Below are 27669 nucleotides of genomic sequence, written 5' to 3'. Positions count from 1 at the left end.
TTTAAGTTTATGTGTTGTAGAGTAAAAAACATTCACAAGATTTATTGCCACTTTAGTGATTTTCAGAGTTGAAAAGAACTAGAGTATTTTGAAACACTTGGGAGCTCTGATAGTGTAGGAACATTGTATAAATTTTATTACTCTAAAGTTGCTATGTATCTAAAATTATAAGTAGATGACTTTTCTATAATGACATAAAGTCTTTTTTCCCCCATTCCTAGAATTCAGATTTTAGTAGTTAATTTCTGTTATACAAGAAGTCCAACTTGAATATAAAGTTAGGATGTCAGTTTATTTTAATGTTCTGGTTTTTGCCTGTATACTGTATTAATCCAGAGCATTTTGTTTAACTCAACCAAAGTGAGGAAGGAAGAAAGAAACTTTGGTTTTCTTCCTTCTTTTTATTGTCAGTTCATTTGTATATTATAGGCATAGTGCCTTTGATCTTAAAAAATCAAACTTTTCTTCATAATAAACTTGAATTTCAAAAGTTTCCCTGTCTTGATGTACATATACAGTTGTTTGTTTTTTTCTTTTTGAATTTTAAAATCCTGATAAATCCTGCAATTTCCTACATTCCAAAAAGGATAAAGTTTCATAAATAGGTCATTACTTTTGATGCATCAAACATTATAGCAAGTAGACTATGTTAGAAAACATAATATAGCAGTATAGAAAATCCTGGGTTGTTTTGATTGTTTGGAACCCATAATTTTGGTTTACATTAAAACACTATTCCAGTTATTAACATATAAATATATCTATAGTTTGTGGCTTAGAAACAAATACACTTTATAAAAAAATGCAAGGATACCTGTGTCAGTTATATTTTAAAGTTATACAGTGTTTTAAGGCTATGTATTTATTCTTTAGAAAATATGACTTACATGAATATCTTCTGATGGACATAATATTGACAAAATATACACATGATATTACCTTAACAAACTGCCATGCAACAAATACATTAAGTAATGAAGAAATTGAATATATATGACCTAATCTAATCTTGACATTTACATTGAAAGTTTACAACATAACCTATACTTAAATTGTTTTTCTTATATTTGGCAGTAATTCATTTTTTACAATTTAAAATTTTGAATGTGGGTTTGGTGAAACTTAGACTTTCCCTAGTCTGTGACAACCTGAGGTACTAAACATTTTTCTCTTATTTCACTATCTTCAAAGGTGAGTTTTTTGTTTCTTTTAGGATCTATCCAAGAGTTGTGTATTACAGCATTATTAGGCATGGGATCAGCTTCTACTATGGAAACAACTCGCTTTTTCATTTTACTTTTTAAGACCTTTTGAAATTTTTGTCTAGTAAATGCATATAATAGAGGGTGAAATATAGTTGTTCCATAACCCATGACTAGAAAACACAACCTTAATTTTACTAAAAGGTCACTTGGGCCTAAACATAAAATGGTGGTATTTAAAACAGAAATTGGTGTCCAGCAGAGAAGAAATGTAGAAATAATCAATAAAGACATTTTGAAGACTCTCTTTTGCCTTTCTCGTCGTTCACGGTGTCGTTTCATAGCTCGCCGGAGAGCGATTATTACAGACACTGAAGTTCTAACACCAAAGACTACATTTCTCCCACCACTGCCTTGTGACATGTCTGTAGTCTCGTGTTGTGTGGTTAGAGAGATTGTCTTTTTCTTTCTTGCTTTCTTCTTCTGCCCTGTTGAGAATCTTGTGCCTATTCGAATATTGAGAGCCTGAAGTATTTTGCTGTATGTGATTAACATCACTATGACAGTGAAAAAGAATATTGGAATCTGTACTAGCAGGTGATAATACATTCCCAGTTCAGTGTAGTATTCATTTGTGCTGACACACAAAAGTGTCTTGTTTTCCCATGTATTTCCACTTTGAAGGCTGAAAAAATTTACCTCAATAAAGGGAATCAGGAAAGAGAAAAACGAAAAAATCCAAATGGATATCATTAGCATTGCAGCTCTGCCCATTGTCAGAATTCGGTTTGCAGGCTTTACAGAGATGTCGTATCTGTCCAAAGTGATAGCGAACACGTTGATTGCTGTTGAGACACTTGCAAAAGATACACAGGCCTCATGGAAACAGCAGATGAGAGCAGTGTTACTCTCCAGTGAAAGCAGAAGGATAACTATAGTTAGAGGAATACATCCCACACAAATGATTACATCAAGTACATGAAGATTCATTGTAATAATGTTACTGACAGAATTGATTAAGTTGGATTTCATGCAGTAAAGTACCAATACGGTGAGGTTGCTGCCAAGTCCCAACACAATTTCTAACATAAGAAATCCGGTGAGAGACACTTGAAAGCTTAATGGATATGATAGTGGTTGGTACATATTGGTGTTGATGTCATCAATGTCATCTCGCACTGTAATGTTAGATTCAGACTGCATGTTGATTTCCAGAATGGGAGAAAAACACATTCTTTTGGAGCAGCTGTTTTTTCCCTAGAAAGTGAAATAGAATAAACTATTTGATATTCAGCAATTTAAATGACGTACAAAACCTGTGTTTATTGTGAAAAAAAATTTTATTGTGTACTTAGTTTAATTTTTAACTTTATAAACTGTTAATGGAAAATGTAGAAATGTCAAGATTACATTGTTTTGATGTAAAAGGAAATTGGTCCATTTGAAGAAATAACTATTGGGGATTGCTTCTATATGGCTTGAAATTATTTAATAAACTAAAAAGGTTTTTCTTATTAGGGTTTTTCAAGGTTATTATTTGAGATACAGTGTATTTTTGTATAATAAAACTACCCAGTATGCAAAAGTAATTTTAGCCCAGTGTTTTAAGATTTCATTTTAAATATTGTAAGTAGGTGGAAAATAAATGCTGTTTTAACATGTTGTGGCACAATTAGTGTAGGTGTAATTATTCCCATGAGATTTCAAATGAACAGGAGAAATCTTCATTTAAAATGATAAATGGCACAGAGCCCTAGTTTGTTTTAAATCACTTTGTCCTTGTTCCTGATTGAAATTCATATTCAGAAGTCTACAGTGTGCTTGGGGATATCTGGAGTTTTTTCCCACTGAAGTAGGAAAATGATAAATATTTCATATTTTGCACTGAACTTTACAAAGAGCAAAAATTGGAAGAAAAAAGACAGTATTTTGAAATAAAACACCACAAACCTTGGTAAAAGAGCACTAATCACTTCTATGAATGAATGATTTGTGACCACACCCTTTCATATCATTTAGAAGGAGAAAATGGAAATTTAATATCACTTAAGAAATAGCCATTTTTGTGATAGTTTAAAAGAATATATCAATTGATTTTATTAAGCAGAATTTTTTTAAATAAAAAATGAAATTTTAGGGAAAAAGGAGTATCTGAAACCCATTTTCTGAGGAATCTATTAAATTTTCACATTCCCTATAAAACCTTTTGTATAAATCACCCAGTATATATGATTTTAAGGAAAATTAAAAAAAAAAAACAACTCTTGCTAATTCATGCATATTTATGTTTTAATATAGAAGTTTAGAGTAATTTATAAAAATAATGTCTGATTTGCTGGGCTAAAATGTCAGTAATTCATATATTAAAATATAAATGATACAACCAACTATATTTCACATTTCAAGTACAGCATTTTGCCTGCAAAACCATAACAAATTATAAAAGCTAACAGTTTTCAGAACTTATGTTAGCCTTTCACTTGTTGTAACCTTTGACAAGTTTTAGAATACAGTTTTATTTATGCATATTATTTTAGAGGTAGTATTTCAGAAACACAAATGCTGATAACATTAATTTCTTTTGAGCTTAATATAAAGTATTACTAAAGGCATATATTTGAGTAAGTGAAAGTCTTAGCCAGCATTGAAATCCTATAAAAATGAGAATTTTATAGTGTGCCAGATTTTCAGAACTGACAGATTAAAACATCAGATCTTTGTCACAGCAGTTAGAAGTGTCAATTTTAGGCAATAACGGAGGGAAAGGCATTGAACTGTAGATCAAGATTCTTTTCTCTTGTAAATGTTAAACAGTGCTGTGGGCTGCATGCATCTTCTGACCTACCTGTTTGTTGTTGCCTTATGGGCCTTTTGGCTCACTATAGCAGTTTTCCACAATATGATAACATGATGTCATTGACAGATTTGGATATGATTTTTTTTACCTGACAACATGAAGTAGCTGTGTTTTATTTCATGTCTTGTAGGAATTCTTTCATTTTTCTCTTCAGTACTTCAACTGCATGAATTGTAAGATTTAGTTGGCTGATGGATTTCTAAAGACCAGTACAAAATACTTGTGTTTGTTTTACCTTAAAAAGTCACATCCGAGAGAAACTTCCTCAAATGATAGGCGTTATGTTTCCCTTTGAGAGAGTTTATGATGATGTTTCTTTATTTTCCAGAACATGTGAAAACAGAAAGGAAACATAAAGTTCCTAGCTTCTAAAATGTTTTTAGACATCCTTTTGTTACAAATGTAAATCTACTTCTATAGCAGTCCTCATTACTTTGAAATGATTTCTTGGTCACATAACTTGCTTTGTAAGTCCAGTCCATGTTCTCTTGATAAAAACCATCTGCTATTTAATTTGGTTTGTTTTCATTAGAAGAGGACACATAATTGGTCATAAAACTCAGATGGAAAAATTCTTTAGTAATATTAATTGATATGAATATCTGAATATTTAGTGCAGAAAAATACTTGATAAAGCCTCATTAGCTTGCTGATAATGTATGTCATTTCTTTTGGCAATCCATGTTTCATTGTTTCTTCAAGAATTGGTGGCTCCACGATTCTGGTAATGTTGTAGTATAAAGTTCTCCTTTAAAAATGCTCACCATTTTGTTTTCAGGGTTTTTCAGTTACATTGTTTTTCATTTTGTGGCTATTTTATATGGCATCTTCTTAGTATTATTACTATTGATGTGTTATAATCCCAGCAGTCATGTAGACCTCTGTTCTCCAGTTTTAACTCCTTAATGTCTTAAAATCATGTGTTGCAAGAATATCCTGCAGTTTATGGTTCAGACAGCTAGGGAGATGGAGATGATGGATCAGATGCATTCTTCATGTTGTCAGTTGTAAATACTGAATTAGCTGCTTTGAGCCCTTGTGAAAAAGAAAAAAAGTAGTTAAGCAATAAGGTTCCTAATAATTTTCAATTAATTGAAAGTTACTTTGGTTGTGCTTATTTAACACCATACACAATATTTGTTATCAAAGTAAGGAAACTGTATGTATAATTAGAGCCATAGCTTATGCATACATTTAAAGGTTTCTTTAAGTAAAAATATTCTCTTTTCCTAACGAAGACTAAAAATTGTTATTCAGTAACAGAGTTAACATTACAGACATTGTGTTTTTTTAAACCAATTTCTGCTCTCATTTTAGAAGTTAAGGTGTATTTTCAGAGATTATGAGCAATTAGCATACATTGAAAGTACTGTCATTCCTTCTTGTCTTTATAATAATTTAACAGTATTTCTTGCTGTAAAATATTATAGCTTGCTTATTAGCACAGGGTTTGAATTTTAACTGGTTAAAACAGATTCCATGATAAATACTATAAATTTCCTTGATGAAATGTTCATGTAGTTGAAATATAAAGGGTGATATAAAATGTAACTGCAAATTAAATAATTTTCAGTGAACATGCCCAATAATAAACTTAAGCTAAAATTGAGTAATAATAGCTAAATAATAAACCTGATTCTTTCAAGAAATATAATAGTTTTTTGAACACTTGAGAAAGACTAGTAATGACATTAGGATATTTAGTAATTTGAAGTGATTTAAAAAGCTGGGATCTTCATCGTGATTCAACAAAGAATATTCTTTATATTTAACATACCGTCCTAAAAAATTACATTTAAAATATACCATATCTTAAATAGATCTAAAAGATACATGTTTAGCAATAAGTAGAATTAAGCAAATAAACTCTTAAAATTTAGGCTGAAATTTTTCAAAGTAATTTTACCCCACTATGCTGGTTCAAAAGCAGCTGAATACTATAATAAGGAGCACAGCTTACCTCTGCTAAAGATTTGAAAGATTCTTGATGTAGTTGAAGCGTTTCCAGTTTTGATTGATTCATTTTGTTCACTGGTTAGTAGAGGACCGGGAAAGAGGGTCATAAACACCTCTTCGGAAGAGACCTTAATGAAAATATGTGTCTGTACTATGCCATTGTTTCAGCAGTACTGCTAATGTATGGAACATGTAGTGCTGCTTGGAGGCTGCTGCAGTCTCTCACTCTTCCTACTGTGGAATCAATAAGCATCTGAAAATACATAATGAAAGTAATTTAACATACTGAAGGCTTCTTGTCTCCAGAGACAACACTTAGATTCAGTCTTTCTAAAAAGGAATGGCACTGCTTTTCAGAGGAAAGCCTGTTCTGGGCAGCTTTTGCAGAATGACAGCCTACCTTGTCGCTTCTCTCCACTGCAGAGAGATGCAGTGCATTCACTAATTTTGATTGGTCAGTTGTATTGGGCTTAAATTGTGCTTCATATGTATAGCAGGGATTTTTCATCCCCCACTGTTTTATATAAGGGTGCTTTTTTAAAAGGCTATATTTATAAATGGTTGTGTGTTGCTCTTAAAAGAACATGAGTAAATCAGTCTTTAAAAATGCATATTCCTTTCTGGTTTGTTGTTCACTTATGCCAAACATCAAAAAATACAGGGAGGTGGCAGGGGGAGGGGGTAAGAAAGAATTACATAGTAAAATGTATATATTCTTTTTAAAGCCTTGGATAATTGCACTTGAAAATATTTTAGTTGTATATATGTTTTAGGTTGAGATTCTTTGTTCTACAAATAGAAAGCCATTGCATCTTTACTGTGAACCACGTTGAATTTCAACTAGTTTGTTTGTATTCAAGTCATTTTCTCTGTGTATTCCAAATTTTTGTGAACATCCAAAGGTGTTAAATATTATTATGACTGCAGTAGTCATTCATTCAGGTATTCATTCATTTCATTCATTCATTCATTCAAAATATCAATAAAACTTGATTTAAGGTTTTTATACCCTACAAATATTCTTTAAAATTCCATTGCTATTTTTAAAAGTATGTAAAGATTTAATCACATGTATTACTTTTGTTATTACTACTCAGCCTTCACCTCTGGTAACCCATTTTGCTTGGTAGATACATACTGGTCATGTGCCATTGTATTTTATTTCAGCTGATTGTTTCTGTTTTTAACATATGTTCTTTTAGTGGATTGCTATACCTTAATATTATATGCAGCTGCATGTTAAAGTTATTGGGTGAATATATTGGTAAAGGAAGTTAATTATGTATCTTCATAAGTTACAAAGCTAAATTATTTTTGGGATATTCTATCAAAAGAATTAAAAGCAATGATGGAAGTAACTTAAAATATTTAAATTTAAATTTAAATTAGTTTAGGTTGTTCAGTTGCTAAGATGTGTCAGACTGAATAATTTTCTGTTTTCAATATTGAACACATTTTATTGAGGAAAATTGTTTTTTTAGACTTGAATATATAATATGGCTGGATTATATATCTCAACAAGACAGAAGACATGTTTCAAATCATTGAATTATTAGAATATTGATTACCTGCTTCCATTATTTTAGGAATATTAATGATCTACATTTTTAAGAAAATGTCTACTAGGTTTTTAATTTATAATTGTAATTATTCTTTATAATTTTGAAAGTCAGTATACATTTTAATGATCTTCCATTGCTAGTGTTTAAGCTGCACATAGAGCTGGCTAAATAATATGTGGATTGTGAGTTGGATTTCCATAGGAGTTGAGAATAATGTGGTAGAAAATTTTGCTGTGAATTTCTGAAGTTTTTTGCACAGCTTTGGGTGGCAGAACTTTGGTAATGATAAAAATTAAAATATTGTTCCACTTTTTGTGCATTTTGAAAGTTGGAGAAAAGGATCTTAGAAAGACAGCCATGTTGAAAGGTTGTGCAGGCGTGCACACACACAGGCAATGTTGTTTGAAGCTTAAACCTAAAACCATAGAAAAGGTAGCATCAGTTGAAACTTATGGTAGAGCTAAGAAGTTTACTAACATACTGGAATACATATAGTGCTTTCCTGCCAGAGAATTGAAGTCTTTGTTTATATTTATCCTCACAATATCACCATAAAGTTGAGGAAACAAAGGCATAGAGAAGTTTAAGGACATGAAAGGAAAGTTAGTAGTAGAGCTGATGCTGGAACTCTGCAAAGCCCCCTCCAACTGAATATAGCTGGCCTTCTCTCTTTGGAAAATTCTGAGGGTTCTTTTGGCTTAAAATTGGATGATTTGGGTTTAGTCACTATTGAATAGTTACATGACTTTCAAGTCATACATTCTCTGTGTCACCATATAGCTTTTACTTTTTAAATTAATGTTTATTTATATGCTTTGTTTAGCTCTCTATGAGACAGTATTTCTAAGCTATACTCAGACTATTTTGAAAAAACATAAATTCTGGAATCTCTCTAAGACATAATGGCAGCAAGAATGTTCAGGTCTAGACAACACTTTTTATTCCCTGTGACTTGTGGTTAGGGATACACAAGATACTACAAGTAATTACTTCTTACTGCATACATTGCTTGGTATAGTTTTCTTTTTGTTTCGTATTTTATTTTTTGGCTGTGCCCCACAGCTTGTGGCATTTCAGTTCCTCTATGAGGGACTGAACCTGGGCCAAGATAGTGAAGGCCGAAATTGTAACCACTAAGCCACCAGGACTCTCCTCTATAGTTTTCTTTTTAAAAACCACAAATTGGTTTGGTGAATATAAGGTTCTCTGATTTCTTAGCAGGATAATTCTAAATTCCTTTGTTTTTAACAAAGAAGAAAATATCTAAACTCCTGGATTGAGAATCAGATTTATTTTTTCATGAAAAAAAATGACATCAAATTATAAATATCAGAATTTACAGGATTCTTCTTTCCATAGAAACAGACTTTCACAGTTTTGTTTTTAATATTTTTTGTGTTCATGTAGGATACTAATTTTGAAAAATGCTGCAATTAGTAATTTAACACCAAATATAAAATTTGTAAAATTTTGTAAAAATCATTTTATAGATTACTTAATTAGTTAATTAATAACCTTGGAAGGCAGTTTAACTTTCCTAATAATGACTAAGCAACAGATATGAATCTAACCTTGAAATAGCTCTATTAAAATCCTTTTTCACAAATTATATTTTTCTTTTGCTTGAAAGCATTTTGATTTTTATTTAGTTTAGAAACTAAAATTCCTGATATGATAGTCTTTGGTTTCTAGTTTTATATATTTGCCTCCTTCAGTTTGGACAACTTTGAGTATGAGAGAGTAATTTACTGTTCACATTTAAATTTACCATTCATATCAGATCATTCTTATCTAGCTTCTGTCTGGTTCTGATGCTGCAGAATTTTTGATGATTTTGAAATTATAAATAAAAAACTCAGTTTTGTGAAATGTTGGAATTAACCACAACTGATGGTGCTTTGAAACTGTTTGCAAAGTATGTATGCAATGTGCTGTGCTCAGTCGCTTCAGTTGTGTCTGACTCTTTGCAACCTGTGGACTGTCGCCTGCCAGGCTCCTCTGTCCATGGGATTCTCCAGGCAAGAATACTGGTGTGGGTTGCCATGCCCTCCTCCAGGGAATCTTCCCAACCCAGGGATTGAACCATACCTCTGGCGTCTCCTGCATTGTAGGCAGTTTCTTTAACCACTGAGCCACCTGGGAAACCCATTAGCACACTAAGACCCCCTAAACCTTGTTCCCATTAGCTCATGGTATCAGAATGTAGAGAAGCAAACCTACAGATCTGTCTCCTGACTACCTTCATAAGGCATGTAACTGGTCTGTTATCAACTACACACCGGCCTCCTGAATGCATGGTTTCTCCAGCCTTGCAGAGCCCCTTAAACTGCTGCTGCAAGCAACACATGCAGTAAGCAAGAGCACCAGTATAAAGACAAATGCTAATTGAATAGTGTCAGAGCAGCATTTCACATACTCCCGTCAAGCACAGGATATGAAGTAAGTGAAGAACAGAGCCTGGAGAAATCATGTCCTAGAACAGGACTGGTAGGCACTGCGAGTGGGCTGTGCAGTAGTGTCCTGTGCACTAGCAGGAAGTCAAGAGATGCACACCATACCCTGTTTCTACCAAGAAATGAGAAGAATGGGCTCTGACAGGAAAATATTCTATCCCTAAATAAAAACAGCATGGGACATGGACTCTGAATGCACATTTGTGGTGTAAAAGAATTTCAGTTCTCTGATTTCATAAAGCAAAAATCTCAAAAAAAAAAAAACAAAAAAACCACAAGTCTTTGTGATTGAGTTTCAGATTAACTGGCACTTTATTTTGCTTAAAACTTAAACATTGTCAGTTTGAGAAGAAATCCACTGTGATATATAGAGCTCCCCATTTTAATTCTATGGTTTCTTCTTTTGATCCTTGGTAAAATTTTTCATCCAAGAAACAGAATAGATACTTACATATATTTAAAAACATGAACCACTAGAGAATGAAATAGGAAATCAAGAAAGATTTAAGTTTTGGCAGCCTTGCTTTTTTTTTAATTCTTTAAAGACTGTAGCAGAATAAAAGGATCACTGGCTCTGCGTCTTCTAGAGATTACAAGTGATGGAACTAAAAACAAACAAACAAATCCATATCCTCAAACAAGGTCAGGTAACCTCAATTCCCTGCCCTGCCCTACAGTAAAAAAACATGAATACCTATAGTAGTATTTTTTTTTAATTCAGGTAGAGAAAGAAGCAATAACTTTAAACTAAAACCTCCTACATTTTTTGATTGCCATTCAACTTGCTACCATTAAGCAAAAAGCAAAATTCTCATAGTGTTTACCTCAAATCTTATTGCTTTACAACTGTGGCATACCCTCCATTAAAAATAAAAAGATGAAGCAGTCAATCCAGTGATTAATTTAACATGGCTTTCATTGAGAAAAGGGGGGACAGGGACGAGGGGGTCATGATGAAGAGAAGACCAATAGACAAAAAAGGTAAATTAAACACACAATGGTTTTCTTTAAGAAAAAAGAAGAAGAAGAAGAAAATGTTATTTTCAACAAGAGGGGAAAAAAGCATTGAAAGCCCATGAGTTAAACCATATTCTATCTTAAGTAGCTTTTCTTTCTTTTTCCCTCTTTTTTTCTTTTTCCTTGTCTCTCTCTCTCTCTCTCTTTTTTTTTAAATTAAAATCTCTCCCCAAACCATCATCACTTTTAATATTGCCCAGACTGGGCTTCATCTTCAGACCCTTCATCCCCGAATTTCTCATGTGGAGGGCTTGAAGATGTTTTCTTTTCTAGAGGACTTTCTGGTTCCTCATCTTCTTTGGGAAGAGGAGTCTTTTCCTTTGAGCCTGTGAAGCTATGGGGCGACCCACTTTCCCTTTGCCTTTCACAGGACTTGGTGTCACTGTGGCCTTTATTTATGTATGCAATAGCAGTTTCTAATTGCTGAAAAATCACTTTTAAGTTGTATTGTTTCAAGGGTACTTTTCAGTGAATACTTAATGTAGCTAACTCTCAACTCTCTAATATTGGAGGCCAAGGTAGAAAGAATTATTTCAGTATACAGCTAATTCAAAATTTTCATTTGGCTTCTCAACTTTAAATTTCTTTCACAGCAAATGTTTTATCAGAAAAATAGAAATAGACCATCTGCTGAAAACTCCCCATCAAATGAGGAGTAACCAGGGTAGTACAAAGTCAACAATATTGGTGATTCATTACTTACAAAGGAGGATAATTGAAAACTGATTATAATTGAATAAAGTACACGCATCAGAATTATATATCTGAACTGAAAAACTCCACAAAGCCTTCTTTCCCATCCTTCCCTACCTCACCTTAGTTGAGCATTTCAATTTTTCGTTTTTATTTTTCACAATATGTAATTGTAAGTCATTTGCCAGTATCTATTATAAAAATAAATATGTGGCATTTCTTTTTGTTTTTCTCATCCAAACCGTGATTTTGGACCCTGTGATTATTACTACTTTTTAATCTCCGTCTGTTGTCCTACTGTTGGCATGTTGTTTTGGAGGCCTGTCCAAATCATTATCACCCCTGACCCAGTTTTCTGGCTTACTCTTTTCACTGCCTGTATCTCTTTTTGCCTCTTTAAATATTATAGGTTTTGTTGACATTTTTCTCTTATATTTCAACCAAAGAATTACACAAACATGTTTGTGCTTTTTTTCACTTCGGTTTCTTTCTTTTTTTTCCTTGTTGCTGCTTCACATATTCTTGTAATTCTGTAGGTTATACAGAATCAAATTCATTTCTATGTTCTGAAACCAAGTCAGTTGATTAACTAGATGCTATATTTAGCAAAGCTATGGCAGATCCCCTCTTCTGTTCTGTTATGGGTCCTTTGCTTATTTCTTCTCCTCCTCTTTTTTTTTTTTTTTTTTAGTGTGGAGAAATGTAGTTATTTTTTGTATACTGACCTTGTGTCCTGCAAATTTACTAAACGCGTATGTTGTTGCTAAGTTGCTAAGTCACTTCAGTCGTGTCTGACTCTGTGTGACCCCATAGACAGCAGCCCACCAGGCTCCCCCGTCCCTGGGATTCTCCAGGCAAGAACACTGGAGTGGGTTGCCATTTATATGTTAGTCTTGAGAAATTATTTTGTGAATTGCATGGTATTTTCTATACAGACAGTTAACGTCATTTGCAAATAGAGAAAGTTGACTCCCTTTTGAACCATGTATAACTTTTATTTCTTATCTTGCCTTATGCTGTGTAGGACATCTGTTACTAGATTTTATATTAGGAGAAAGACTCTGCCATGGACTCTGAGCATTCCTGAAGGTCCTAGGACACGCTGGTGTTGCTGGGCATACTAAGAATGAAAAGACCTGACTATTCTTTCCTTGATCCATTTCTCAAGGATAAAGGAGTTGTGTTTGAAGCTAGCATCCTTAAGTGATGCAATAATAACTCTGCAAAGAGTTTCTTCTGCTTGTTATAAAAGTGGTAAGTTGTCCAGCTTAGTGTTCTTTGGCTGTGATGCAAACCCACTGTATCCAGAGTATCTGCCTAGGCTCCTCTGTCAGGAAGAGTTGGATGGGAAGGTTAACTGTCAGTGACATGATCCCTCATGCTGCTTGCTGTGTTTTGAGTCCTTTGTGTCTGATCCAGGCATCTTAAGCTTTCTGCCAGCATACATGACAGAAACAAGCTAGCTTTCATAGCTTGCAAATAGGGTAAAATCTAGACCCTTCATGATTTTTGACAATTTTGGGAACAAGAGCATAATGTTGACTGAAACATGGCTTCCTACAAAAGAGAAGACAAGGGCCCTTGTGGGCTGGTTTAGAGAGTATGAGATCTGGTAGCAAATGCTCTTGTTTAAGGGGTGGGCTAGGCACTACTGTTTTACCTGTTAATGAGTTTTTAGAAGCTAAGCAGTGAGAGAACTAAACAAAGCTGCCCGAATGGTACTTTGGTTTTTGCTTAGGCTCTAGGCTGTAGGAAGAAAGAATATTATTATACCAATGAGGCAGCAAGCCTCTCAGCCTAGACAAAAGGCAGTATAGCTGTAGCTACTGATTAAGGGCTCCCTAAAGCTAAAATAAAAGGTGCCAGCAATGAGAAGAGAGCGTTGGGTAAACTTAATACATTTTAAGTTCATTTGTTGAGTCTAGGTAGGCAGCCGCTTGAAATTGAATGTAGCTGTGAAGTCTTAGGGAGCAGAGCTACTTTTTCCCTTTGTGCCCTTCGACTCGTCTCCCCCCTTGACTCCAACCTCAGCTGCTTAAAGTAGACACCAAGTGTGGCAGGGACCTCAGGGAGAGGGGAGAGACTCAAACTTTTATAGCTCTGTTGGATAGAGGTGCCCAAGCACTTTCCAACCCTGTCCTGTGGGGGAGAAAGTACAGTAGGTGGCAGGGAGGCTGAAAGCACTGAGAACTGCAGGGTGGAGCTGTCGCAGTGTGCACATGGGCAGATTAACAGCCCCTAGGCTCAGGGGCTTAAAAGAGTTTCGAGGTAGGTGGGAGGAGGCGGCATTGACTCTGGGGTGAGGAGCCAAGCAGAAGAAAAGCCTCCCACCAGCTCAGGCTGCTTCTACAAGCTGGCCTCCTCCACTGCCCTGTACTCCGCCTGCTCCTGGTCAGAAGGTAATGTCTCCTGGCAGCTGAGGCTATAGTCTCTTTTGTGTATGTGTTTAATTCCTTGGTTTGTGTTCCTGCACGGTGCTGAGTGTGTCTTGGGGGGCACCACGACACTCAAATTGAAGAAAAGCTAAAGTGTGGGTGGAGCCTCTGGTCTTATTTAGTGTACTGTTCTGGCTTCCTGTGCCAAATATGTATTTGGTATTAACATTTTTCACATTCTCATGTTGTGAGTGTCTATAAATTCATAGGAGATTGACCCATTCATGGACCCCTGCATGATGCCCTCCCTGGTGATCACCATGTATCATCCTAGGAGGAAAGAAAAAACCTTACCTTTAGTTTAAGAATTTGAGGCTGCTAAAGTGTTCAGGCCATTTCTCAGCACAGCAGTGCCACCTGCCTCACCCAGCTGCCAAGTGCACCTCTTTTGAACAGTCCTACTGCTTAAGGTCTTGTTCAAACCAGACATTTGACCCATAGTTGTCTTGTGACTCTCTGGTCCACTGTCACCATTTGGGGGTAGGTTAACTCAGACTTGACAGCCAACAAGGAAAGGGTCCAATAGACTTAACTGAAAGAAACAAATGAGAGTGGTTTGTTCAAGGGTACAGCTGGCCTGGGCTTAGTGTACTTTTCGTTTTACATAAAGGAATAGAAGTGAACCCTTTTGGGGGAAACTTTTTCTTTCATTCCACCACCTGAAGCAAAGCACTCATTCCCTGGGGCCCTTGATGCACAGAAGTTCCTGTAAGTACATGGGCCTGGCTCACTGAAAGTTTGGCCAAGTTATAAGCTGATGATATTCATCGTGCTGCTGCAGCTGTTCAACCTCAGTGCCAGCTCCAGAAAACTGAGACTGGAGGTGACCACTTTGTTCCACTCTCATAGCTCTGATCAGTGCTTCTCTTGATTAATGTTGTATTTTTACTGACTCCTGGGCTGTTGCCTATAGCATAGCCTTCATAGCATCACTTGGAAGATAGGTTAAAAGCATCTTTCTTTGGGACTGCAAACTGTGGAAACAAATTGCAACCAGCAGTTTTGGTCACTGGAGTGTGTACATCCCAACAGCTGTCATTTCCACTTGGATCTGTTATCAGAAACAGCAAGATATCTGCTTTTTCCTCCCCTAGGAAAATAGTTTTTTTTTGGTTTTTTTTTGCTATTTCCTTTTCCTACCTCGAATGTATTTTCAACAATGTTCAGAAAATGAGAGGTTTTTTATACCCCAATGGTTTTAGGCTTTTATTCTCCCTTATATTAGAGATGGAAGAAAGAACCAAGGCTGAACTTCATGCCTTTCTCTCATTAGCTGCTCTTGTCATTCCAAGCATGAGGGATGCTTTCTTAGACCTCTCACTCTGCACCTGGCCTTTTATTTTCTTTGATGCAAACCTGGAGAGGCTCTGAAGAACCCGTGAACGGGTTGTGGCCTTCATGGGTTCTGTGTTTTCTTGCTGGCACACACTCAGCCTTTAGGAATTTATTAACAATTTTAGCTGAATTATTTTTAATTGTGTCTAGAATTGTTTTCCCGAGGTACTCAAGTGCTCATGTCTACATTTATTTTACAGGGCACCTGTTTTTCCTTAGAGTTTGGGTTGGTTGGTTGATTGGTTACCTTGTTACCTCAGCTCTCCTGGGAGCTATTTACCATGATGATATACATTAACTTAATGACTGTACTTGGTAGATTACCCTTTTAGAAATTGCATGGTTTTATTTAGTTATTTGGACAAGGTATTTTGCCTGTATGTTCATGAGGGATTTTGGTTTGTTCTTTTCTTTTATTGTATTTTCTTTGTCTGGTTTTGAAATCAGGGCAATAATGTTGGGTTCATAATGAGTTGAAAAACGTTTCCTCTTCCTTTAGTTTTAAAAACATTTATGTAAGATCGGTGCTAGTCTTACCTTAATTGTTTAATAGAATTCAATAGAGAAGACAATCCTAAAGGAAATCAACCTTTAATATTCCCTGGAAGGACTGATGATGAAGCTGAAGCTCCAGTACTTTGGCCACCTAATGTGAAGAGCCAACTCATAGGAAAAGACCCTGATCCTGGAAAAGATTGAAGGCAAAGGGAGAAGGGGCCAGCAGAGGATGACATGGTTAGATAGCATCACCAACTCAATGGACATGAATTTGAGCAAACTCCGGGAGATAGTGGAAGACAGAGGAGTCTGGCCTGCTGCAGTCCATGGGGTAGCAAAGAATCAGACACGACTTCGTGACTGAACAAAACAGAGAAAACATATGAGCCAGGAGGTTTTATTTTGTTTAAAGATTTTAATTATAAACTCAAGTGATTTAATAGGTAATAGAAACAGATTTTCTATTTTTCTTTTGTCTGTTTTGGTGATAAGTATCTTTCAGGTAAATTCTTGTATCATTTGAATTGTCAAATTTATTGACATTGATTTGTTTTTCTCATATTTTAATATTTGTACCATTGTACTGATACCTTCCCTTTCATTACCAGTATTGAAAATTTGTATCTTCTTTTTTCTTGGTCAGTTTACCTAGAAGTTTATCAGTTTTGCTAATCTTTTCAATAACCAGCTTTCGGCTTCATGTTCTTAATGAGTAGTGTTCTTATGGTTGTTATTCTGTCTTCATTTTTTTCTTATTTTCATTTTACATAGAGAGCTATACTGACTTTTTTTTCTTTTGTCATTAAACTTTTTTTTTTTTTTCCTGTAGGCATAATTTCTGATGAGAGGTCTGTGATGGATCTTACCTTTGTACGTTGCTATGTAATTTGTCTTTTTTCCTCCGGCCATTTTTAAGATTTCCTTTTTATTTCATTGTTTCCATAGTTTCACTGTGGTTTATGTTGGTGTAGTTTCTTTGTGTTTACCTTCTTTTGGGTTTGCTTATATTCTTGGGTGTGTGTTGTTGCTGCTGTTTTTGCTATTTGTTGTTTTTTTCCATCAGATTTGAAAAAAACCAGTCTTCAAGTACTTTTTCTTTTTTATATCTTTCCTTTTCTTCTGGGACTCTGATAACATGATTTTTGGCCCTTGGTGTGTGTGTTAGTCACTCAGTCATGTCTGTTTGCGATCCCATGGACTGTAGCCCACCAGGCTCCTCTGTCTATGGGGATTCTCCAGGCAAGAATACTGATGTTCCACATATTATTAAGGCTCTGGTCGCTTATATTTTGCAGCTTTAGTTTCGGTAGTTTTGCTGGCTCTGATTTCAGGTTCACTCGTCTTCTCTCTTGTAGTGTCTGATCTGTATTGAGCTCTTCTAGTGAATTTTTCAGTTCAGATACTGTTTTTTCCAGCTCTAAAAGTTTTATTTGATCAATTTTTATAGTTTCCATTTTCTCTTCATTGTGTTCATATTTTTTTAAAAACCTGTGTACATAATTATAATAGATGTTAATATCTTTATCGCTTAATTTCGTCATTCTTTTGCATCTTGGTATTTCTAATAATTTTTGATTGGATACTGGCCATTGTGTTTGAACACTGTAAATGGATTTTGTTTTCTTCTTTTAGTGAATGGTGTATTTTGTTCCTTCAGGTAGTCAAGTTATGGATCAACTTAATTCTTTAGAGGTTTGTTTTAAGCTATATTGAGGCAGTTTTAGAGCAACCTTTAAAAAAACATATGAGAAATGTTGGAGAGGGTGTGGAGAAAAGGGAACCCTCTTACACTGTTGGTGGGAATGCAAACTAGTACAGCCACTATGGAGAACAGTGTGGAGATTCCTTAAAAAACTGGAAATAGAACTGCCTTATGATCCAGCAATCCCACTGCTGGGCATACACACTGAGGAAACCAGAAGGGAAAGAGACACGTGTACCCCAATGTTCATTGCAGCACTGTTTATAATAGTCAGGACATGGAAGCAACCTAGATGTCCATCAGCAGATGAATGGATAAGAAAGGTGTGGTACATATACACAATGGAGTATTACTCAGCCATTAAAAAGAATTCATTTGAATCAGTTCTAATGAGGTGGATGAAACTGGAGCCTATTATACAGAGTGAAGTAAGCCAGAAGGAAAAACACCAATACAGTATACTAATGCATATATATGGAATTTAGAAAGATGATAACAATAACCCTGTGTATGAGCAAAAGAGACACTGATGTATGGAACAGTCTTATTGACTCTGTGGGAGAGGGAGAGGGTGGGAAGATTTGGGAGAATGACATTGAAACATGTAAATATCATGTAAGAAACGAGCTGCCAGTCCAGGTTTGATGCACGATACTGGATGCTTGGGGCTAGTGCACTGGGACGACCCAGAGGGATGGTATGGGGAGGGAGGAGGGAGGAGGGTTCAGGATGGGGAGCACATGTATACCTGTGATGGATTCATTTTGATATTTGGCAAAACTAATACAATTCTGTAAAGTTTAAAAAAAAAAAAAAAAACATATGAGAACCTTTAAAGGAACATTTAGAGGAACTTTTAAAGGAACATTTGAGGAGCATATGAGGAAAGTTTTCTCATATTTTAGTATTTGTAGGATCATACTGATACTTTCTCTTTCCTTAAAGTGAAGTTGCTCAGTTGTGTCTGACTCTGCGACCCCATGGACTGTAGCCTACCAGGCTCCTCAGTGCATGGAATTTTCCAGGCAAGAATACTGGAGTGGGTTGCCATTTCCTTCTCCAGGGGATCTTCCCAACCCAGGGATCGAACCCGGGTCTCCCACACTGTAGGCAGACGCTTTACCATCTGAGCCACCCGGGAAGCCCTCTCTTTCCTTACCAGTAGTGGAAATTTGTTTAGCCTTACCACTAAGGCATAATCCTTCATAGCTTTGTAATGAATTCCCCTTTGTTCAGTGATGTCCTTTCATTTTGGCTTTCCAAGCTGGAATATCTTGCTCAAATATCTCTTTGAGCCCGTAGAGTTGATTGGCTTGCAGATTTTCTAATAGTTCTTCATTTGACCTTTTTGAGTCTTACCATATATATTCATAGCATAATATTCCTTTGAATATTCAAGAAGCCCTATATAGAAATTTCTGGAGCTGTCTCTCTGCTTAGCTTATTTTTTTGTGCCTCAGCTTCTGGCTGCCTCAGCCTTCCTTAACTCAGATTCATCCCTTCAATTCCTCTAGACCCATTGTACTCCACTAGGGTTTTCACTTGGTTGTAGAGCGAAGTGTATTTAGTCAGAAAGACTTGATCATTATTTCACTTCATTTGTTTCCAGGAATTTTAGTCTTGGATTTGCTGTTGTCCAATATCTAAAGATAGTATTTTCATAAATTCTGTCCTGTTCTCTAGGTAAGCCTTGTACTAATTACTCTTTAGCTTGCAAGCAGAAGTTCCAAATTTGTTTTAAATGTTAATTATCATGGAATTTTCTTTTGGCAATTGATTATGAACTGTCTTGTGGCATTCCTTTTATCATGGTCCTAAAATTATTAAAATCTTTAATTTTTACTTTCACGCTTAATTTCTTAAATTACAGTCTTAATTATAGGCTGATAATATTTTGTATCATGTAATTCCATTCTTTCCATTTAAGATGTCTCTCCTGCACAGTTTTCTTTCATGAGTACCTCTGTTAATTTTTTTCCCTGTTGGAGAAGAAGATAACACTGCTGGAAAAGAGATCACAAAGCTATAGAGATTGATGCTTTTGTAGATTTCTGTCTTCTAATCTCTATAGTCATTTCCCCGCTTTCACAGGTGCTATTAGACCAGGGATTGATATTTTTTCTGTAAACGGCCAGATGGTAAATATTTTAGGCTTTTGGAGCCACATACAGTCTGTAATATGTATTCTTTTTTTCTTGCTGACTCTTTAAAGATGTAAAAACCCATTCTTAACTTATATGTTTCGCCTGTGGGCCTTAGTTTGATCACTCTGGACATGGACCACCACACCTTTGTTCAAGGAACTTTTCCCTCTGCCTCATTTTTACCAAAAGACCTTACTTCTTCACGGCGGGGAAAAAAAAAAAAGGAGACTTGAACTTTGTCACCTTCTTCCATCCATCTAAAAGCCTTCCTAGATCTTCGGTTATTTGTCGACCTTTCATTCTGTGTCAAATGAAGAATCATTATGCTATTATTCTTTCATTTAAGCCTAAACCTACTACTTGGATTCCTGTTTCATCCTCTTCCAAGTTCATTTATATCTTGTTCCGTCTTGCTATCATATATGTTATCTTCCCTTGTTCTTCTAACTGTACTCAATCAGTATGTGCATATTTGCTATCTGTCCTGCTGTATTGAATTTATATATTAAAATGTTGATTTTTAAGGGAAAAATCCAAACCATTGGAACAGTCTATCTTAGGTACTTTTAGTTGAACTTAAATTGAAAATATAAAAAGCTTGCTTTTACATGTAATAAAGTATAGAGATATAAGGTGTTTTTATGGTACATACTCATTTCTGGGTTGATTTTGGCCACGTTTTTCTTCATTTTGTAAATTAACAGCTCCTCCCTGCTCCCCCAATGACAATATAAGACTAGTAGATTAGAACATCTCAAGCAAAAATGTTCTGTTACGGGTAGGGATTTAGTTCTTTAAAAAGCAAAACATCAAGTACAGAATTTTTTATTAAAAAAATTTGAAATCAGACTAGATCTAGGCACATTGTGTTGCAAGCATCACCTCACAAATCTGCCAACGCATGTCCTTTCTGAGATTCAACACAGCTGCTGTCCCCACCAATTTCTCTTCTCTCCTCTTCTTGGTAGTGGATTGCATTGGTGTTTTGGTTTATGATAGGGAAAGAAAAAATACAGAAGAATCCCTTCCTCATTTTTCTTATGCTACTGCAGGTTTTAAAAGAACAGTAATGTGAGTTAATTAGCAGTGACTTCTGGCTCATTCTCGTGCTAAGAAACATGAAGGGCATTAGGTGTTTTAAATACACATGAGTCCATTAATGTAAAAAATAAACATTAAAGAATAAGGTTACTTATAAAGAATGAAGACACATTTAAAAAGTACATGTTCTTACAACAATTTGTTCTTTCTTTTTTCTGTAACACAGTTATTCCTCCCCCGCTCCCCACACAACAGATTTGTAATGTAAGAATAGAATCGTGGTTCAGCCTGCAGCTCCCAGAGGTAAAACGCGCAGTACTAGACTTCCATCTGTAGATGTTACTTTTCAGATTTCATGTCATTTTTTTTGTGTTAAATTAAGATTTGAAATCATCTTAAGCTTTCAAGGGCTGTATTTATGTTAGGTTGTTGTATTAAGTGACTACCTCATAGAGAGGTTATTTATACTTTGTAGTAAGACTTTGTATTTGTTAGGCGTATTTGTTATCTTTTGCAGTCGTAAATACTACAGTTTGGCAATGCTTTGAGTCTTTTCAATTTTAATGGCTTGCTTTTGTCTTATTTGATTGTATTTTTCTTTGTAACAGTCTTTTACTCTTGAATTTTACTGTCCCTCCCTCTTTTTAATGGATGTATAATAGCACTGTTTATGAACATTTGATCTATTTGAGTAAATTTCTAAAATTTGCTTTGAATTAGATGTTTTAGATATGTAAATATAACTGAGTTATTAAAAATTGAAGAACAGTGTTGAGTGACCTGAAAGGAATCATAATATAATAATTTAATGTTTTAAAATGCATGTTTGACCTTACTCTTGGATTTGAGAGTATTTGAGTCTAGAATAAAGAAACACATTTACCAATATTGTAATAGATGTGTCAGATATTTAAATCTGTTGACTCACAGATGAGCTCTTAAACTAGTAGAATCAAAATGTGTGCCATGCTGTTATGCTCTTTTTTTGAACATGTGAGGTACTGAAGATATTTCAGATTAAGTTAAAAATATGGTTGTTTTCACTAGTTTTTGAAAGGAGACCAGTAAGAGGCTTAAGTTACCTGGGGAAATTGTTCTGTGAAAACATTAGATGACTTAACACATTAGGTCGTAAATGTTTTTTACTTGTCTTGGAAGATTCCTTGACTTTAAACTAATTTTTTTCTTTATTGAGACAAGTGTATGAAACACATGTTGGAGTTCCTGATGTTCAGGGAGTCATTTAGTTATAATAACTATATATGTGTGCATCTCCTGCATTGGCAGGTGGGTTCTTTACCACTAGTGCCACATGGAAAGTGCTTCAGTTAATATCTGAACCTAGCCTTGCCTTCCTACCCAGTCTTATATTGGTTAGTTCTTTATATTTATCTAATTTTCATTAATGATATTATGTGTAGTAACTCTCCTAAGGTCATATTTAAAAACTAGGGACTTCTTAAAGTTCCTATCATTTATATCTTTTGAATGTACTATATTAATAAGAGAGATTTTACTCCTGTACTTTGATCTATAATTCTTACTTTTATTCATGGAGACTGGAGTGGACTGTTGTTCAGGAGGTTATTTTAAATGATATCAAAATCACCATAGGAAAGTCTGATAACTCAGCTAGATATTTAACAAATATTATTTAGTACATTTTGTCTGTCAAATAGTACATAAAGTTCTAGGGAAGCAATAAGAAGTTTGTAGTTTAGTAAGAAAGACAAATAAAATACACCATGATGGTACAAAGTAAGTACAGTGCTAAAGGTCCAGTGTGAGATACTGTAGAACCATAAGAGGGGTGGTCTTATGGTGGAAGATGATCAGAGAAAGCTTTCCAGAGGAAGTGGATAAGCTGACATAGGATATTCAGATATTAGCCAGACCAAGGCAATGGGTACTGGTCCAGATTAGTGAAAGCATACCAGACAAAACAGACAGCCTTTCCTAGAAGAGGTTAGAGGAAGAGAAGACAAAGGAAGAGGAAAGGAAGAGGACGGTGGTGAGAGATAAGGCCAGATAGTAGTAAATGGTCATGTAAATTGCAAGCCTTGAATTTGAACTTCTATAGAGGAGCAATGTTGACTTCAGTAAAGGCTTCTAAGTATTAGTAAGAGAATAACATGACAAAAAAAAGAATAACATGGTCAGACTTGGATTTTAGATGGCAATGTCAAATGGATAAGAAGGTGAAGATTGGGAGTGTAATTAGAGACAAGGAGATATAGTGTGTTAGGCAGGAGTTGATGGTGGTAAGAATTATTGTAGTATTAAAGGTGGCACAAAGTAGTAGGATCCATTTTAAGGAGACACAGAGCACTGAGATTTAGTGAGAGGAGTAGGGCTATCTTGCCAAGTTAACTGGGTGGCAGGGCTACTCCCTGATGTGACTCTTGGTTTTTTGTGGGGTAATTTAAAGTGTACATTGGAACTTGTTAATTTTGAGGTGCTTGTTGGACACCCAAATGTAGGTATCCAATAGGGAATCATATGTGTGGATTTGAAGCCCAGGGTGGAAAAAAGGGCATAAGGCACAGATCTGAAAGTTAATTCTATGTATAGTTGGTGATTGAATATGAAGAGTTATGGAGTTGGATCCCCCAAAGGGAGTGGAAGTAAGCCGTACCGCTGAGAAATTATAGTATGTAAGGGGTGGATATAGGAACAGAAGACCACAGAGACAACAGAGGCACTTAGCAGGCACAGGCATTGAGATCAGTTGAACACTGGTGTAAGCATAACTTCCATATGACCCTTTCAATGGAAAAGTCATTTCAGTTGTCAAGTGTAGCTATAAAGCATTTCATGAGTGGTGTCAGAATAAAATAAATGTGTGAAAAATTATTTTTGAAGACTTTGTACTTAGAATAAAAATCTGATTCTTGATCAAATTTAAAACTTTACAAAAGACAAATAGGTGTCATAAATGCAGTTTGGATTTGTAATAACTGAAATTTAATCTAACTCTACCAAGTACTGAGACTTTTTTATAGATAATATATGATTATTGACATAAGTTAAATAATATATGAAAAAATAGTTAGCATAATGCCTGACCAGTTGTATATGTGTGTTTGTAAATATGTGATATATTGACTACCTTATATGTAATCATATATCAGTTCAGTTCAGTTCAGTTGCTCAGTCATGTCCGACTCTTTGCGACCCCATGAATCGCAGCACGCCAGGCCTCCCTGTCCATCACCAACTCCTGGAGTTCACCCAAACTCATGTCCATTGAGTTGGTGATGCCATCCAGCCGTCTCATCCTCTGTCATCCCCTTCTCCTGCCCCCAATCCCTCCCAGCATCAGAGTCTTTTCCAGTGAGTCAACTCTTCGCATGAGGTGGCCAAAGTATTGGACTTTCAGCTTTAGCATCAGTCCTTCCAATGAACACCCAGGACTGATCTCCTTTAGAATGGACTGGTTGGTCTGGTTAATAATTTCAGGGTACTTTTTCTGTCTGTTGTGTAATAAATTAGCTAAAAGTTTAAAACCATCAACATTTATTAAATCACTGTGTTTCTGGGGATGTGGTAGGCAGAATAATGGCCCCTGAAAGATGTTCACATTGTATTTCACAAAACCTGTGAATATATTACATTACCTATTAAAAGAGACTTTGCAAATATGAATAAGATTATCAACCTTGAGATGGAAAGATTATCCTGGATTATCTGGACAGACTCAGTTTAATACATGAACCCTTAAAAGTGAAGAACCTGTCCCAGCTGGAGTCAGAAGAGATTCTAAACTATCCATGTCCTGCTTCTTCCTTTTTCATAGACTTAGTCCTTGAAATTGTGCAAAGTTTCTTTTCCTTATGTGTCGGATAACACATTTGCTCAGATCATGGGTCATAGTTTGGTGTAGAGGGAAAGGGTCTTATTAAATTAATATAATGGTAGACATCATTTTGAGGAGTATTTTGAATTTTTAGAAGTTCACTTATTTTGCTAAGTAAATTTCTGACTGATGGAATTTAAAATGTTTTAGTGAGTGAATAACTTTGGGCAATGGGGGAGATTTTTCAGCATTAGTCATTAAAATTTAGCACATATGGTTTTAAGTAAATGCCAGAAGAAATACAAGTAATATGCTGTGAAAATTCAGAAGATAAATTATTTACAGTTTAGGAGAGTAGAAAAGATGTGTGTAATTAACACCAAAGATAGGACTTTATCAGGATTTTGGAAATTGGAAAGGTGGAAGCATTTAGGGTTAGAGTGTTTAGTATTCCAGTTTGACTAAACTGTAAGCTCTACATTACTGGTTAAATATAGTGAATTAAATGTACAACCTATGTTTCTGCCTCCTCCTTAAAATTCATTAAAATGTCAGTAAAGGACTAAAAAGAAATAAACTCACAAGGACAGGGCATGCAAAAAATGATACAGTAGATGAGAGAAATTAAAGAATTTTGATATATGAAAATCAGATAGCTGAGGGGTGATTGAATTTTCAAAGGGTATAAAGTGGAAATGTAAATACCTGCAAAGGGTGAAGCCAGGAAGAAGCTTGTCAACCCATAGAAATTTGCAAGACTCAGGATTAGACATGACCTAGCTCTTGAGGAGAAGGCAATGGTGACCCACTCCAGTACTCTTGCCTGGAAAATCCCATGGATGGAGGAGCCTGGAAGGCTGCAGTCCATGGAGTTGCTGAGGGGTGGACAGGACTGACCAACTTCACTTTCACTTTTCACTTTCATGCATTGGAGAAGGAAATGGCAACCCACTCCAGTGTTCTTGCCTGGAGGATCCCAGAGACGGGGGAGCCTGGTGGGCTGCCTGCCATCTATGGGGTTGCACAGAGTCTGACATGACTGAAGTGACTTAGCAGCAGCAGCAGCAAAAGCTCTTGAGGATGGAGTGAGGGATGGTGGGATTAGAAAGAAGGGGCTATGTTGAATTTTTTATAAGTCACCACTTAGAACTTAGAGAAAAGCAGTTTGGTGTTGGAAAATAGGTGCATTGACTAGTAATATTCCCTTTATTAGCAACTAAACATTCCCTAAGATCCATTCATATGGTCATTTGAAGGTTATCAGGACAGATATGGAATAACTGCAAAATAGTTATGTTGTATGCTTAGTCGCTCAGTCATGTCCAACTCTTTGTGACCCTATGGACTGTAGCCTGCCTGGTACCTCTGTCCATGGGGATTCTCCAGGCAAGAATACTGGAGTGGGTTGCCATGCCCTCCCCCAGGGGATCTTCCCAACCCAGGGATTGAATCCAGGTCTCGCGTTGCAGGCAGATTCTTTACCAGCTGAGCTACCTGGGATGCAAAATAGGATGGTGGCTCTAAATCTAGGGAAGATAAAAGAAAATGAAGTAGCATTCTGGCACTGTTTAGTTCTCTTTGGGGTAAATCATTTCTCATCCTTAATGGTAAAGCCCTGTTGGTTTTAGCCCTGGGTTTTCTTCTTACCAGAATCTGCTTTGAATAAAGTGTTTGCATGGTAAATCTCCTCTCTAATTGTGTGTTGTAAGACTATAATCTTGTTAAAGCAGTTCTGGGCTCATCCATCATGATAATGGCCACAAATATATTTCAGTCACTTTATAAGTGTGTATGTGTGAGAGAGATGTGTGGGAAAGAGATGGAGTGTGTGTGTGTGTGTGCGCGCGCGCGTGCACGCTTAGTAAAGGAAACTTCTGTTTTCTTCATGCTTTTCTACCCTGTTTTCCTCTCTGCTTCATACTGAGCATATGCATACACATTCTTCTTTGCTTCTTTTACCAGAAGGAAGAACTAAAACTAGTCTATGCTGTAGCTGCCAGAAGTTTTAATTCCTTTACTGATTTCTGTGGAAGAGTTTAGAATTAAGACTTACCAGAATTAATCTGGTAATTAATTTAAACAAGTATTTATCAAAGTTCTCCTCTTAGATATAGTCCTAACCTCTGGGAATAACCTTGTGGCCCAGACAGTAAAGAATTCGCCTGCAATGCAGGAGACCCAGGTTTGATCCCTGGGCAGGAAGATCCCCTGGAGAAGGGAATGGCAACCCACTCCAGTATTCTTGTCTGGAGAATTCCATAGACATAGGAGCCTGGAAGGCTACAGTCCATGGGGTTGCAAAGAGTTGGACATGGCTGAGCGACTAACATAACTAGGAATATCACAGCCACATTTCTACTCTCAAGGGAATTACAGGCATGATATATGGGGCAGTTTGATAAGTAAATAATACAATATGGTGCTTTTTACTGATATGGGGAATACTGAGGGAGGAACAGATATATGGGGGAAATGACAGTTCATCTTAGACATAATTAAATTTGGAATACCTTTTAGCTACTCAAGAGGAGATGATTCAGTAAGGGAATTCAGTGGGAAGTTTGGGGTTGAGGATATAAATTTAGGGTCAGTAGTATGTGGATGGTAATGATCCTAGAAACTGAACTCTTCTTCAGCAAGAGCATAGGCCTCTTTTCTGGTCCTGTCATCCATTGTCTATCCCCTTTGCAGTTCACTTTACCATACTTAGACTGCTGCTCTCTTCCTTCCCATCACTCTCCTCTTTCTGCTCTTCTTCCTCCTCCCCTTCCCCTCTCCTCCTTGTTTCCAGCCTGTCTCATTCTGAAATCATTTTGGCACATTCCTCTTTTGCTCAGTTTTTTAGATTCTGGTAAAGTACAACCCATTCTGACTATTCTCTCATGCAAGATCCTGTGCCTCATAATTTCCAACCTGTTACCACCATGTGTGTGCTCAGTTGTGTCTGACTCTTCACAGCGCCATGGACTGTAGCCTTC

The 27669-nt window shown here is 35.9% G+C and overlaps 2 protein-coding genes across 5 annotated transcripts in view; one reads left to right on the top strand and one right to left on the bottom strand.

The window, feature by feature from the left end:
- Window positions 1–27669, top strand: part of COG5 (component of oligomeric golgi complex 5) — a 281625-nt gene that overhangs the window by 60717 nt on the left and 193239 nt on the right. The window contains exon 1 of one of the 4 annotated variants that reach the window (XM_070787250.1): window positions 4720–4783. The exons of the other annotated variants lie outside the window; for them this stretch is intronic. Coding sequence (XP_070643351.1) covers window positions 4741–4783 — 43 coding nt within the window. The 5' untranslated portion in view covers window positions 4720–4740. Of the gene's footprint in view, window positions 1–4719; window positions 4784–27669 lie in introns of those variants that run through there. 4 annotated transcript variants of the gene reach the window in all.
- GPR22 (G protein-coupled receptor 22) lies at window positions 820–2435 on the bottom strand. Its single transcript, XM_019958675.2, has one exon. It carries the CDS (start codon window positions 2433–2435, stop codon window positions 1134–1136), a length of 1302 nt encoding a protein of 433 aa, XP_019814234.1. The 3' UTR covers window positions 820–1133.

This window comes from Bos indicus, chromosome 4 (genome assembly GCF_029378745.1).
Source record: "Bos indicus isolate NIAB-ARS_2022 breed Sahiwal x Tharparkar chromosome 4, NIAB-ARS_B.indTharparkar_mat_pri_1.0, whole genome shotgun sequence".
Classification (NCBI taxonomy): domain Eukaryota; kingdom Metazoa; phylum Chordata; class Mammalia; order Artiodactyla; family Bovidae; genus Bos; species Bos indicus.
Note: the sequence above shows the minus strand (reverse complement) of the source record. Positions and strands in the feature narration are given on the sequence as shown.

What these genes read in the sequence shown, in the direction of transcription:
- GPR22 (XM_019958675.2), bottom strand. Translation starts at nt 2,435, where the DNA reads ATGTGTTTTTCTCCCATTCTGGAAATCAACATGCAGTCTGAATCTAAC.